At 34.4% G+C, this 13,366-nt stretch overlaps 1 protein-coding gene across 1 annotated transcript in view; it reads left to right on the top strand.

Moving 5' to 3' along the window:
* Nucleotides 1-11,800, top strand: part of LOC134847695 (collagen alpha-1(XXIII) chain-like) — a 41,269-nt gene extending 29,469 nt beyond the window's left edge. The window contains exons 4-14 of the mRNA XM_063864870.1: nt 308-364; nt 1,221-1,237; nt 1,347-1,400; nt 4,565-4,606; nt 5,022-5,093; nt 5,839-5,880; nt 6,228-6,347; nt 6,913-6,939; nt 10,040-10,183; nt 10,609-10,686; nt 11,654-11,800. Of these exons, the coding sequence (XP_063720940.1) occupies nt 308-364; nt 1,221-1,237; nt 1,347-1,400; nt 4,565-4,606; nt 5,022-5,093; nt 5,839-5,880; nt 6,228-6,347; nt 6,913-6,939; nt 10,040-10,183; nt 10,609-10,686; nt 11,654-11,695 (695 nt within the window). The 3' untranslated portion in view covers nt 11,696-11,800. The remainder of the gene's footprint in view (nt 1-307; nt 365-1,220; nt 1,238-1,346; nt 1,401-4,564; nt 4,607-5,021; nt 5,094-5,838; nt 5,881-6,227; nt 6,348-6,912; nt 6,940-10,039; nt 10,184-10,608; nt 10,687-11,653) is intronic.
* Nucleotides 11,801-13,366: the final 1,566 nt, after the last annotated feature.

Below are 13,366 nucleotides of genomic sequence, written 5' to 3'. Positions count from 1 at the left end.
AAAGAAAACCGACAAAAGATAGAAACAAAGGAAAAAAAAAGTTTTTGATAAAATCTGTTATCAAATATGCGTATTTCACTTTTACTCTCAAGTGTGACTGTTGCTAGGCTTTTGTTCAGAGCCGCCCCGTAGTCGAAGGAACAAAAAACATCGCATTTTGCCGGAAAAAAATCGTTTTGTGAAGTTTTTTGTTATGTTGTTGTCGGAAATATCTGTGCTACTTGCACAACAACCGACTATCCTTGTTACTTCTGGCTTAGTCCAAAGACCATAATTTTATCATGTTTTCATTTAATTTGTGGTTTAGGTCTTCTCAGAGGGTCACCTGGAAGAGACGGGGCTCCGGGACCCCCTGGACCACAAGGTCAGCTGAAATCTCCTACTTCGAACTATTACAGTGCTGGTTTAAATTATCCGGACAAAACCAAGCAAAACTTGAAAAATCAAACGCGTTTTTCTCGATATTAGTTAAAATAAAACAAAAAGTTTTACCCTAAAAGTGGGTCATTTTTGCTTTTTAAAAATTAATTAAAAATTACGCTGAAACTATCGAGTTAATTGATAAAAAAGTTTACATCAAACGAAGCCTCTTATACATTCCAATACAATTCTTAAAGTCTATAATTTCAAAAATTTGCAATTGGTTTTTGAACGAAGACCAAAAACATATCATTTCATAGAGATTTGTAGAATTTGAATCCTTCTGGAGAGTAGGTGGCTGAAGAGGCTTTTTTTAAATATAAAAAACTGCACTATACTATTTCTGGTGAAACTCTTTGCAATTTTTTTTCTTCACATTTTATCTAATTTTAATCCAATTGGAGAAAACGCGTTTGAATTTTCGAATGTTGTTTGCTGTGTTTGTTTAATTTAAATCAGCACATGACTTAGAATTTTAAAAAAATCGAACGAAATCTTTTGAGAAATAATTAAATAAACTAGCAGTTTTTTGCTTACAAAAAACAGTAAATAGATTGTTTTTCAATCTCCAAATTGAAATATTCTATTTGGCACGCTGACTAAGAAGGCTTTGCAAGTATTTAATACTTTCTTACATAACTTTCTCACAGAACCTTAATACATAAAATCACCCTTTACCCTTAAAAATGATTACTTAAATCTTTGTTATGTGTCATCAGGGTAGGGGGTTAAATAACATAATGTTAAAAATTGAATTCGAATCTTTTGTACTTCAGTATAACAGTTGGTTTTTGTTTCAGGCGAACGTGGACCTCAGGTATTATTTAAAACCATTATTATTGTTACCATCAATATTAATGTTCAAAAATTGCGCAAATCAGCAGATATCGAAAAATCGCCTGGAAATTGAGCCGTGTACTGTTTAGGGGCCACGTGGTTTTCCAGGACTAAGAGGCGAAAAGGGAGAACAAGGAGAAAAGGCAAGTTTTTTTAAAAAAAATTAACGAATTCTGTGAGATACATTTCAAAAAATTTCTGACGAAATGCTTGACAACAACAGCGTTATCTGACAAATTTTTTATTAAAGGGCAGTTTTGTGATATAATTATTAGGGCGACCTCAGAATTAAAAACGTTGTAATTATGTCGAGAAAAACTATTCAATTTTTTTTGCGTTACTTGATTCAACCTAGATAAACCCTAATAATTAGATTGAACTATGGACTAGGTGTTTATTTTTTCAAACAAAATCCTGTCATTAAAGAACCCGTGTAGAGATTTGAGTGCAGTATCATCCTGGGTAGCGCGACAATTCGTAACAAGCGAAAATTCGATTTCGGAACGAGGGACAATGCGTGTTACAAGCGACATGTCGTAACAAGCAACAACAACGCATTGGTATATAGAATATGCTTGCCCCGCTGCGCTTACGTCCGCGTGAATTACCCGCTTAACATACAGTTACGAATTGTCGCTTGTTACGGATTGTCGCCTGTTAGTAATTATGACCTGTCACGAATTGTCGCCTCTCGATAATCCTGATTCCCTTTCTGTTAAAAATCGGATTCGAAATATTTGATCTGTAAGGCCCAAAACTCTTCTGAATGTTTCTTTGGTTTATCAGACATAATTACATAAAAAGTAATTTGCAATTTTCGTTCTTAGTTTGTTTTCTCAACTATTCAATTTTAAGTGTTTTGGAGAGCCCATCGTTTATTTTTTGCAGTTCCTAGAAAAAATCAAAAGAGAGTTTTTAAAGCTATAATTGTTAGCTATTTTTTGTTTTTTAAACCAGTAGCAGAGCAGTCTTTTCAGTTTTATCCAATTCTTCTAGCCATATATTTTTTCAAAAATCAATCAGTCAAAATGATTTGAAATAGCTCCAAATAGTTACAGAAGTAAAATCACCACAACAAAAATTTGTTACTCGGAAACTTTAAATACATTCAACATTTCTTCGCAGTTTTTCCTCAATTAAAAAAAATGATTTTAATTTCATGAAAAATTATCAAATTTTTGCGGTTCGAATATTTCAGTATTACATTCGGAAATTTTTTTTTTAAACAAAAGGAAAATTGGCTCGGTGTACAAACAGACAACTCAAGTGGAAAGTTTTTTTTGATCATTCTAAGTAAATGTTTGAATTCCGAAAAAATACTTCAAAAGTTTTCATTTTCCGGAAAAAATGTCTTTCATGATTTTGCATTCTAGGCTGGTTTCTAGAAAAAATAACAGGAAATGTAAATGATATCAAAAACGAATAGAAAAACAAAAACCTTTTTTTTGGCAAGTGGTGACTTTTTTGCAACTCATCGTTTTTTATGAAAAACCATTCATGTTATCATTGTGCGTGACAATGGCATGAACGAGGAAATTAAGTTATAAATTTACAAAAGTCGTAGACATAATATTCAAAGCAACTTAAGAACTTATTCCTTTATATGAAACTTTTCCTTAACGAGCCCGGCGACTTGTATTTTCTCCATTGGTTTAGTACTGACCAATTATAGAATATTTGACATGAAAACTTCTTCGTGCTTTATTATATATAATAAACAGAACCTGTACTTTTTGGCCTCTTTAAAAAGAAGTGTTTGTGGCAGCTATCTAATTTCCGGCAAACTTTGTTTCGTTTCGCCGCTCAAGAAAGAATGTTTTGTTTATTTGTTTCACCTGAATTAACTAATAATTATTGTTCCGACTTTCGAAGAAAACGGAATATATATGCTCGGTGTGTTTTTTTATCCAGTCAATTTTCCTCGATCGAAATCATAATTTTCGGAAATTTTTATATCCCATTGGGGACATTGAGTTCATGAGTTCAAATATAAAAGATATTTTACCTCGGATAATTTTTTTGTAAAGTTCTGGGGGTTTAAAGAAATTATTCATTCTGCTGAGAGCGTAAATGCGAATTATTTATGCGTGGCGACTTATCGCGCACAACAAAATTGTTTTAAATTGAATTGAGGCTATCTAATTAATTTTGTACGACTCAAAAATTTACACTTTGATTTTGTCCAAAAATTACGTATTTCCAATAATTTTCTCTCAAAAACTATTCGATATGAATTAGGGGACATCATAACATTCAGGGCTTTGCCCTGATATACGAGCAGTCTTGTTTCACATATATAATTGTTCCGACTTTCGTAACGAAAGTAACGGAATATTTGTGCTCGGGTGGGTTTTATTTTCTTCAGACAAATTTATACTTTTTAACTCGCCATTTACTAAGTTTTTTTAATCATTCGAAAGCTATTACTGTCCTGAGCTTAAATTTGAAAAAAAATATTCGACCTGTGATTATTTTTTGTAAAGTTATGGGGGTTTAAAGATTGCCATTTTGGCCAATTTGGGACCTTAAAGCGCGATATAGTTCGCGCTATTAACGCGTAAGCTAGATTTAATTCGTCTCAGAAATTGTTCCAAATTGGTTCAAGGAAGCTTATATGCCATAATTGATTTATTAATAGGAGCAAAGTTTATCACTTTGTATTTAATATGACGTGTGGGGGAATGTTTTTTCCTAAAAAATCTCAAATTTTTTTTACAATCTTTTAAATATTATTTTATAACATTTAAACTTTCAATGTTATTACTGCTCCATAGACCTTAAAAGGCAGTCGGAACATTCAGGGCTTCGCCCTGATACGAGCAGTCTTGTTTTGTATTTGTTCAGCGCGCCGGGGGTGTTCAACAAAACATCGAAAAGATAAATTCAAAAAACTTAGTTGGCTTGTAAAATTTCTGCAAAAACTACTAAATAAAAGAAGGTACGTAGGCAGAAGAATCAATACAAACAGCCCTGCTGATAGTAAAAATATTTTCCTTCAGATCTAGAGGATTGACAACCTCCTCAAACGGGTTTTATCAATGATTAGAAAGTTATGACAGCCATTTTAAGCGAAGCAGTCACAACTCTGCTGAATAATTTGAAAGCTGAAAACTGTTCCAATTCCTTTTGCGATACTTTGAGGGAAATAAGGTTTTGACAGTTGCTAATTTGAAAGCTAAACTGCCGACTTTACAAGCGCGCCGACTTATTTATTCCTGATTGAAATCGTAAAACTGAAACCCCAGCTGATATAAAAACCAGTCTCATAAGAAATCGATATTGTTATTTGTTCAACTGTGATTTTTAGGGCAGCGCAGGAGAAATTGTAGTGTTAGATTCCAAAATACCGGTAAGTTTATGACTGGCAGAACCCAAAATCATCATGGATCAATTACAGTCTAACACTTCAAGTATAATCATCAGGTGTAAAACTACCTTTAATTTTGCCTGCTCCCTATCTGGATTGCGATAAAATCATATTAGCTAGCATGAGAATTCTGCTTGGAGCCCTAAATTACGTCATTATATGTGGTGTTTTGAATGCCATTAATTTGGGTTCAGCTGTTTTCGCAGACGTTTCTGATCAAATCTAAATGTCTGTTTTATTGCCATAAAACGCTTTCGTTTCTATCCCTTTAATGTTGTTATTTCTGGCTAATTGTCTTCCAAACTTCAAGAGCTTTACTGCGTTTGAAGATATGCATTGCTTATTATTTGAGGCGAGAATTAAGTCTGAAAATATCCTGAAATAATTTCTGTTTTAGTATGCGAGGAACAAACGAGGAGTGTCTATAACGTCCAAAGACTCTGACGATGATTCGGAAGAATCGGGACAGGTAATCATTTGATGGACTGATCATCGGCCCTCTTCACTTAGCCAAAAACCCATAGAAAAAATGATGTAATTTTTTTGCGAATTAGGGAAGAAATTAATAAAATTTTTGAGACAATCTCATGTTTTGTTTGGAGTTTTGTTTTTGGAAACAATTCTGATGATTTGTTCTTTTTTGTTTTCATAATCTCAGAATGTCGAATTTTATTTGTGTCGAATTTTATTTATGAATATTTATGAATGACCAAATTGACCATTTTCGAATGTGTGTCGAATTTTATATATGAATATTTGTGTCGAATTGTATGTCGAAATTTGTGTCAAGTTTTAATTATGAATATTTATGAATGAACAAATTGACCATTTTTACAGATGTTAAATGTCTCTGCTTAATATATATTTTTAAATTTACTGTATATTGAAGGCAAACGTGGTGTCTGAGCCGACTGCTTGAAGTGCCCTCTTCCATAACATTATCTGGTAACGGTCGGGGTCAAAGACAGAAAAGATCAGAAGGATAGCTTAGATCTTGATTAACCATTATGACACGGCAAAACCACATAACGATTACCTTGGAAACCATAGCCAAGGTCAAAATGTGAAAACTGGTTCAATTTTTGGAACGAACAACGAGCTATGTTGGACATAGACAAGAAAATTTTCCTACTAATTATAACCCAATAAAGAATTAGAGACGGCCCAATTTTAGAAAAAGCAAAAAAATGAATTTGATGTCCTCTTTGTTTCAGAATTACCACGTTGGAGACGCACCAAACTTCCAATTTTTTGAGGTAATTATTATAAAAAAACTCTAGACACTTGGCTTGCATTTGTGAACCAAAATGTTTCGAAAAATGTGAGTCCGATTGCCTTTCACAAAATTTATTATTTAGAAAACTATTAAAAGTTAGTTTACAAAAGACACAATTAAAATTTTGTGAAGCCATGGGATAATAAATCTGGGATCAAAAATTCTGGGATCATAAAATGTAAGAAGTATGCAATAGGGCCGCACTGAAATTTATTGCGAAGGTAATGTAATTAAGATAGTTATCTAATGTCAAAACCGTTTTACACTTCTTGGACCTTTTGTTTCATTATCAAGCAAGTGAAGTTAATTGGTAATAAACGCGTTTAGTCCAACTTCAAAGGCCAGAGGGGAGAGCCCGGTCCACCGGGACCCCCTGGACTTCCGGGTCCCTCTGGGCAAAAGGGTGAAAGGGGAATACCAGGATTCACTGGAATCAAAGGAAATTCGGTGAGTTGTCGGATTAACTTTGGATTACAATAGAAATAATAATAAAATTATGCAATTTCAAATCAGCAATAGAAAAAATTGCTTGCATCTTTTTGCATCAAAAAATGAGAAACCATTTCTTGAAAATCATAGTTTGGCTAACTCTTGGGTTGAGTAGATATAAAGAAGTTCAATAATATTGGATTAGCAGAACGAAAAATTCCGTGAAGGAAATTTAGAATACAAAAATCCGACTCTTGATTGAAGAGTTATTATTAGCCTAATAAAAATTGATTCAACCTTTCGAGCAGTGGCAGTTACGGGAGGGGTGCAGTTTTTCGTAAAATTTTAAAAATTTTGCGGGCCTTATTTTTAGGTCGACCAATTAGAATTATCCGAGCTCTCCGAAAATACTTTGAGGACCCTATTTGTTGTCAAAAAATTTCTGTGCCGCTAGCAAGTTTTTCAAAAGCAACTATTATTCTTGCCAAAAGTGCAACAACGCTTGCCAAAAGTGCAACACCCCCCCCCCCCCTCGGCACGCTGCTGCTTTCCAGTGTTTTAACAATATAAACTGTGTTTTCAGGGAATCATGGGACCTCCAGGCAAAAAGGTGAGATACAGCTTGTCAGTTCTAGAAAAATCAAATATGAAAACTGTTCTCATAACGCAATTTCATAATGCAATTTTAATTGCCTAAAATTATCTCGGAGGGTTTGAAAGTACAGTACCATTGTATATTAAAATTTCCGTGATTACATTTTTTGTTTTTTTTACTCATTTTGTTTTTGATTAGTACTTATTTTTATTTAAATGGTTGATACATGAGAAACAAAATAGCGCTCTGAGCTGTTCAGTTCTTTACGGAGAACAGCCATTCTGCCTCTTAATTACAGAGTTCATTCATTTTTTTTTTCATTTTCATGAGCTGAGTAAAGTTGTATAAGCCTCAAGCGACGAGCAAAGATCTTGTTGGGCTCGAACCACTGACGTGTCGGCTGAGAGGCGGAGAGTTAGCCACTTCATTGACACTCTTCTTTTTTTTATGAATGTACTACCGTTACTCTTCCTTTACATTGTGGGTCAAATAAAATCAGTTGTTGGTTTTTGAGTCGCTGTCGACGCTGCTCGACTTTGGTTGATTTTCCTGAATCTCGTCGATCTTTCATTTAGAATTTCTACGCATTTCATATTCAATGGCTGATGTAAAATGATTTCAAATTGTTTTTTTTTAGTTTGCCTATTAAATGGATTTAATACTTTTTAAAAATTATTAAGAGTCATGGTCATTTTGTAGCAGTTTTATTCAGAATAATTATAGTTGTGCCTTCATACATGTCCATTCTCAAATAGCTACAGATGTGAGTTCATACATAATAATACATTTATGAATGCACTTAGGTATAAATGCAATTTCTGATTTCAATTGAATTTCGTCCGCTAGAACTTTAAATTGCGCTCTCCTAATACGAACGTGAAAAAAGCGCAAAATAAATGAACGACTTCTAATTTTGGAAGAGGGTTTTAATTTTTAGATTTTGCAGCGGAATCAACACTTTGCATTTTTATCCCAGGGATTCGAACCCCTCACCAACACTCTCGCACGCTAATTTTATCAGGCAGAAGGGCATATATACATGGAAAAATTGAATAAATAACGTCCAAAAAATTCAAAGTTTTTGCGCACCCCAAAAAATCAAAATTCCGTGGTCCTAAAGGTCTGAAAAATTGCCACAAGAATGATGGTATCTCAAGAACCGGGCACTATCTTTCACATCATCCCTCACCCCCACTTTTTTTTTACCTTTGGGTGTTCAATTGAACAGACTTTTTTTAATCGGTTGCACAAAAATTCATTTTGAGATTCGAACTCACCCTAGAGGGATCACCGATATTTTTTATTCATTTATCTTACTGACTTTTCCACGTGGCCTTTTAGTTTTGTAACCAAAACTCATTCTTATAGGAAATTGAAACCTTAAAAAGTCGAAAAGTCAAGTCGAAATAGCGATGCATGTTTAAATGGAAATCAATTCAAAATGGAATCAATAGAAACAAGACTGCTCGTATTAAGGCGAGCCCCCGAATGATGCAACTGCCTTTTACTGTCTATGCAGCAGTAATAACTTGAAAAGTTTAAATGTAATAAAATAAAACGAAATTTTTCTAAAAAATAGTTTGATATTTTTGTAAAAGTCATCGCCCCACACGCCATATACAATATAAAGTTATCAATTTCGCTTCTAGTAACAAGTCAATTATGGCAAATAAGCTTCTATCAACTATTTTGGAACAATCCCTAGGACGGATTGAATCTCCGCTAACGTATTACTAGCGCGAAATATATCGCGCGTTAATTGTCCGAAATCGGCCAAAATGGCAACCGATTATACCCCATAACTTAAGCAAAAATGATCATAGGTGAAATATCTTTTTAAATTCAAGCTCAAGACAACAATACATTTCGAATGATAGGAAAAAAATCATCAAAAATGGCTAACAGAAAAGTCGTAATTTGTCTGAAAAAAAAAACAACCCCGAGCACAAATATTCCGTTAGTTTCGTTACGAAAGTCGGAACTTTAAAATTATATATTGTATTTAATTTGGGTTCTAGGATATTTAATTTAAAAATGGGGGATTTTGACTTCGGGTTTTTATCCAATGGGGGATTTTGTCCGGGGGAATTTTGTCCTGAGGGTTTATATCCTGGGAGATTTAGGCCCCACCAACCATAGTGTCCCCCCTTTTATACTTTTTCATGACATCCATTTAAGGCCGATCATCCCTAGGGCAATATATAAAAATATTGAAGCGGAGCGTGCAAATTTTTCGAATAGTTCCTAAAAACGGACCTAATTTTTGACTTATTTAAAAAAAATTGCTTGCGGCGCAGCAAGTTTGGCCAAAATAGGGTTTTTATAGTGTTCATGGAGTCTCCGAAAATCTATTTGTTTGACTCAAAAAAAGTTTGAAAATCCTCCCCTCTTGAGAAAATTCTAGATTTGCCCATGTACTTATCCATATTTTTCAAATTGAGGCAACTTCATCAAAAAAATTCCAATCATAAACTTTTCACAATACTCAAAGAACCATAAAGTTTTTACTTTGAAACTAAAAACTTGATTTTTTTGAAGAGTAAGTCAATGTTTCTTTCCCAACTGTCTGTTGAGTGTGTTTTTCTTTTTTCTTTTTTCTCATAAATAAAAGTTTTTTCGATCAAAACGTGAGTGCAATGTTTTAGATAGATGACTCAAATGATATAGCTATTTTTCATCAACTGTGAACCTTTCAACTGTTTCAAAAATATTATTATGAAACTTCTGTTTGGTGTTTAAATGGTGTTCAGATGAACTAAACAGTGACAACACATCTATCTCAAGTTTTGAGATTTTTTTTGGCAGTAGTTTTGAGCTGTTTGACTCATGTATCGACCCTGATAAACGCATGCATCGACTCTGGTTGCCTCGTGTTACGACCGTGATTGACTTGTATCGATCCTTTTTGGTCGACCTATATAACTAGTTTACGAAGCCGTACACATATTTACAATACGGTGGATACATATTTTGCGCCCCCACTTGAAATTAGTATAAGATCTCGACAAGAAAGCCATGTTGGACAGATAATCAAAGACTAGTCATGATCTTGACAAAGTTATCGTAAAGTACTGAAGAATTGGACTGAAGAAACCATTTATATAATTCCTTTCAGGGCGAGACAGGTACTCCAGGCTATCCTGGGGGTGTGGGTGAGAAGGGAGACAGAGGTCAGAAGGGCGACAGGGGCATCCGGGGCCACACGGGGGTGGCTGGACGGGACGGGGACAGGGGAATACCTGGACAGATGGGCATAAGGGTAGGTAACAGCCCTTATAAGTTTACGCAACCGAATACTTCAATTAACTGCGTTCTGGGCATGCTCATGGCCTTACTTTGACCTCCTTTCAAGTTTGATAAATTGAAATTGCTAATTATTAATTTATTTTTCTAAAAATTATTACCATTTTTCATTTGCTGAGGTTAATTTGATGATTTTTGTAATTATTTCAGGGTTATTCAATTTTTTTGTTTGTCGGTTTCTTGACTTGGAACAAAAATTGACTCTCTTGAGTTTTTTTTTTTAGCTTTTCTTGGTTTGACTCAATCACTTTATGGCAAGGTTAGCCTCTGAGTTATCGTGAAGAAAGAATAATTTTCAGTAGCTCATGGAAGACAAGACGAAACTGATTAGAAACATATCAGATGCGTCACGAAAATTCTATAATGTCTTTTTGAATCTAGGGTCCGATTGGTCTTCCTGGTCCTCGGGGACAGAAGGGCAACCCTGGAGCTCCGGGAGTGGACGCGCCATGCCCCTACGTGAGATCGAATTATTATTTTTATTTGATAAAGGCACCAATAGTGCCCGAATCTTTAGATCTTGGCGCACTCTTCCTTCATAAGAAAATCGTGTGAAAGTTACAACGAAAGCGACAGACTTGTAACTTGATTTTTCATTTAAGACAGTAATATCATTCAATTAGATTCTCCAAATGCATTTATCAAATGCCAAAGTTTTTCTTGCGGTAAGGATCTTGCTGCAAGACAAATGGAATATTTAGAATGTTAAACTTCCTCATTTATCTCTCGATCTAAAATTGAATAGTTAGAGGCAGGGTCGGATCTAGCATTTTCACGATGGGAGGGGGGAGGGCGGATTTCAGAAATTTTGTCGATATTTTTGTAGATTGACTAAATTGATTTTCCGAGCTCTCCTAAAACGCTAAAAAGACTCTGTTTTGGCCAAATTTTCTGCAAGTAGGCAAAAATTTGAAAAAAAAACAGGCCAAAAAAGGCATTTATAGGTTTTTTTTGGAAAAGTTTTACCAAAAAACTGTGTTTTTTCGGCTTGCTCTTACCCATAAAGCTAGTAAATAGTGGCGCCGAAGGCCCCTTTTAGAAATCTTTTAGGGTACATCAGCCAAAAATGAATTTCTCTGATTAGTACAAAGGTTCGGCAGGTGGTCGAATCCCTGAGGGAGAAGCAACCGTCCAACTCCACCCCCCCCCCTTAAATCCGCTGGTGGCTAGAGGTGAAACATGCAATCGGAGTCAACTTAGTCAGAAAAAAAGACAAACAAGCGTTTATAAACAATTATGTAAAAAGCTTATTTACCGCCCAGCCACTAATAAAAATTAAGATTGCGCGTGAAACATACAAGTAGATAACTACCATGCATTCCAAATTTTTAAAAAATGGGTGAAATTAACTTAAGCTTCATATGGTGTGTTAAATTAGTAATTTTATGTACAATTGAGGTAATCAGTGTCATGTTAAATATTATAGGGTCCGGACGGTCTACCTCTTGCCATCTGCTCAGCCAAATGACCAGACGTCACGAATGAAAAAACTTGTGTTATACTATTCAGTGCATTAGGAAAAAATAACTTGATACGAGCTCAATGCTCTACACCAGACTGTATGGCCAGAACTGATTTGTAGAACTTTTCAAATTGGAATTAGTTTAAAGTTACAACTCTTTTTTTCTCGTCGTTATTGCAGGGAAGCTTTGACAAAAAAACTAAGTTTTAAATTTTGTAATTGCATCATAATTTTTTCAAGCAATCAAATCTTGAGAGCATCGAGCATCAAGTAATTGAGATATTTATTTAAGGATGACCAAATCGATTTATTGAGCTCACCCAAAATACTATAAAAACCCAAGACTTTATGTTAACAAAATTTTCTTCGCCGCGGGTGAAGTTTTGAAAAAGAGGCGGATCTAGGATTTTCTCGAGGGGGGGAGGGGGGGGGGGGGGCGGATTTTCAAAAAAAATTGACAATATTGTCGACGTTTTTTTTAGGTCGACCCAAGTGATTTTTTGAGCTATCTCTGATCACTGGAAAGATCACATTTTGACCAAGACACTACTAAAATACGCCTCTTTCAGCTTCTTATTGAGGAAAATATTTTTAGAAAAAAACAACTATTTAGAAAAAACTACGCACAATTATGACTTAAACATCAACCATTAAACTACGCCAAGTAGACAAAAAGGCTCGCGTCAAATTTAGATCATCGTCGTTTTGTATATAATGGCTCTGTCAACGAGACAAGAGGAGCAGTATTGCGTCAAGAGGGGCGCTGGCCCCTTCTCATTTATGGACGCTAAAACTTTTCTAAGGATGTCCCTTTGATACAATTTTGCGACAGTCATTACCGGCTGATCAAAGCTTAAAAGTTTCTAATAGCTATATTTTTTTGATAAAAATGGCAATTTTTTGTTGTGGGTTTGCTGCTCCTTCTCCTCAAAATTATGTTTCTTAAATTTTGGCAAAAGATTAATTTTTTATCATGAAGGGAAGCTGTGAAAAAATTAAGAAAAAAATTGAAATTCTCAAAAGGTTTTGCATAAACAAATTGTACCTGACTTTAGAAACCCAGTTTAATTGGAAAAACAGTTTCTGTGAAAACTCAGAGAAAACATTTTAATCGAAAAAAAATTGAAAAAAGTTCGTTTAAAAATGCCTGTATAAATTTGCACAAACTTTTTCATTAGGTGAATGAAAACATTCTTTTGTAAGCAGGACAAGGACTCTCACAAGAGAAGTAACTTTCGAAAAAAGTTCCAGAAAACATTCAAATTAAATTTGATAATTCGAAAACAACAATGCAGATTGAAGTGTTTAAAAATTGCAGTTCGATGTTCGTTTCTTAATGTATGCAAGACTGCTCATATCAGCGTGAAGCTCTAAGAGTTCTCACTGTCTTTTAAGGTCAATGGAAAAGTTACAACTTGAAAAAACTCCATGTAATAAAAAAATGATAAGAAAAATATTTAAAATTGAGGTTTTTTTTGAAAGTCATCACCCCACACTCCATATAAATGCAAAGTGATAGTTTTCGATCCTAATAACAGGTCAAATATGGCAAATAAGATTCCTTCAACCGAATTGTAACAGTTTCTAAGGCGGATTAAATCTCCTAAGAGCGCCAAAACTTTTAAACACCATAGTTTTAGAACAAAAATCACAGTTAAGATATATAAAATACAAAAT

The sequence above is a fragment of the Symsagittifera roscoffensis genome, chromosome 6, assembly GCF_963678635.1.
Source record: "Symsagittifera roscoffensis chromosome 6, txSymRosc1.1, whole genome shotgun sequence".
NCBI lineage: Eukaryota > Metazoa > Xenacoelomorpha > Acoela > Convolutidae > Symsagittifera > Symsagittifera roscoffensis.
Note: the sequence above shows the minus strand (reverse complement) of the source record. Positions and strands in the feature narration are given on the sequence as shown.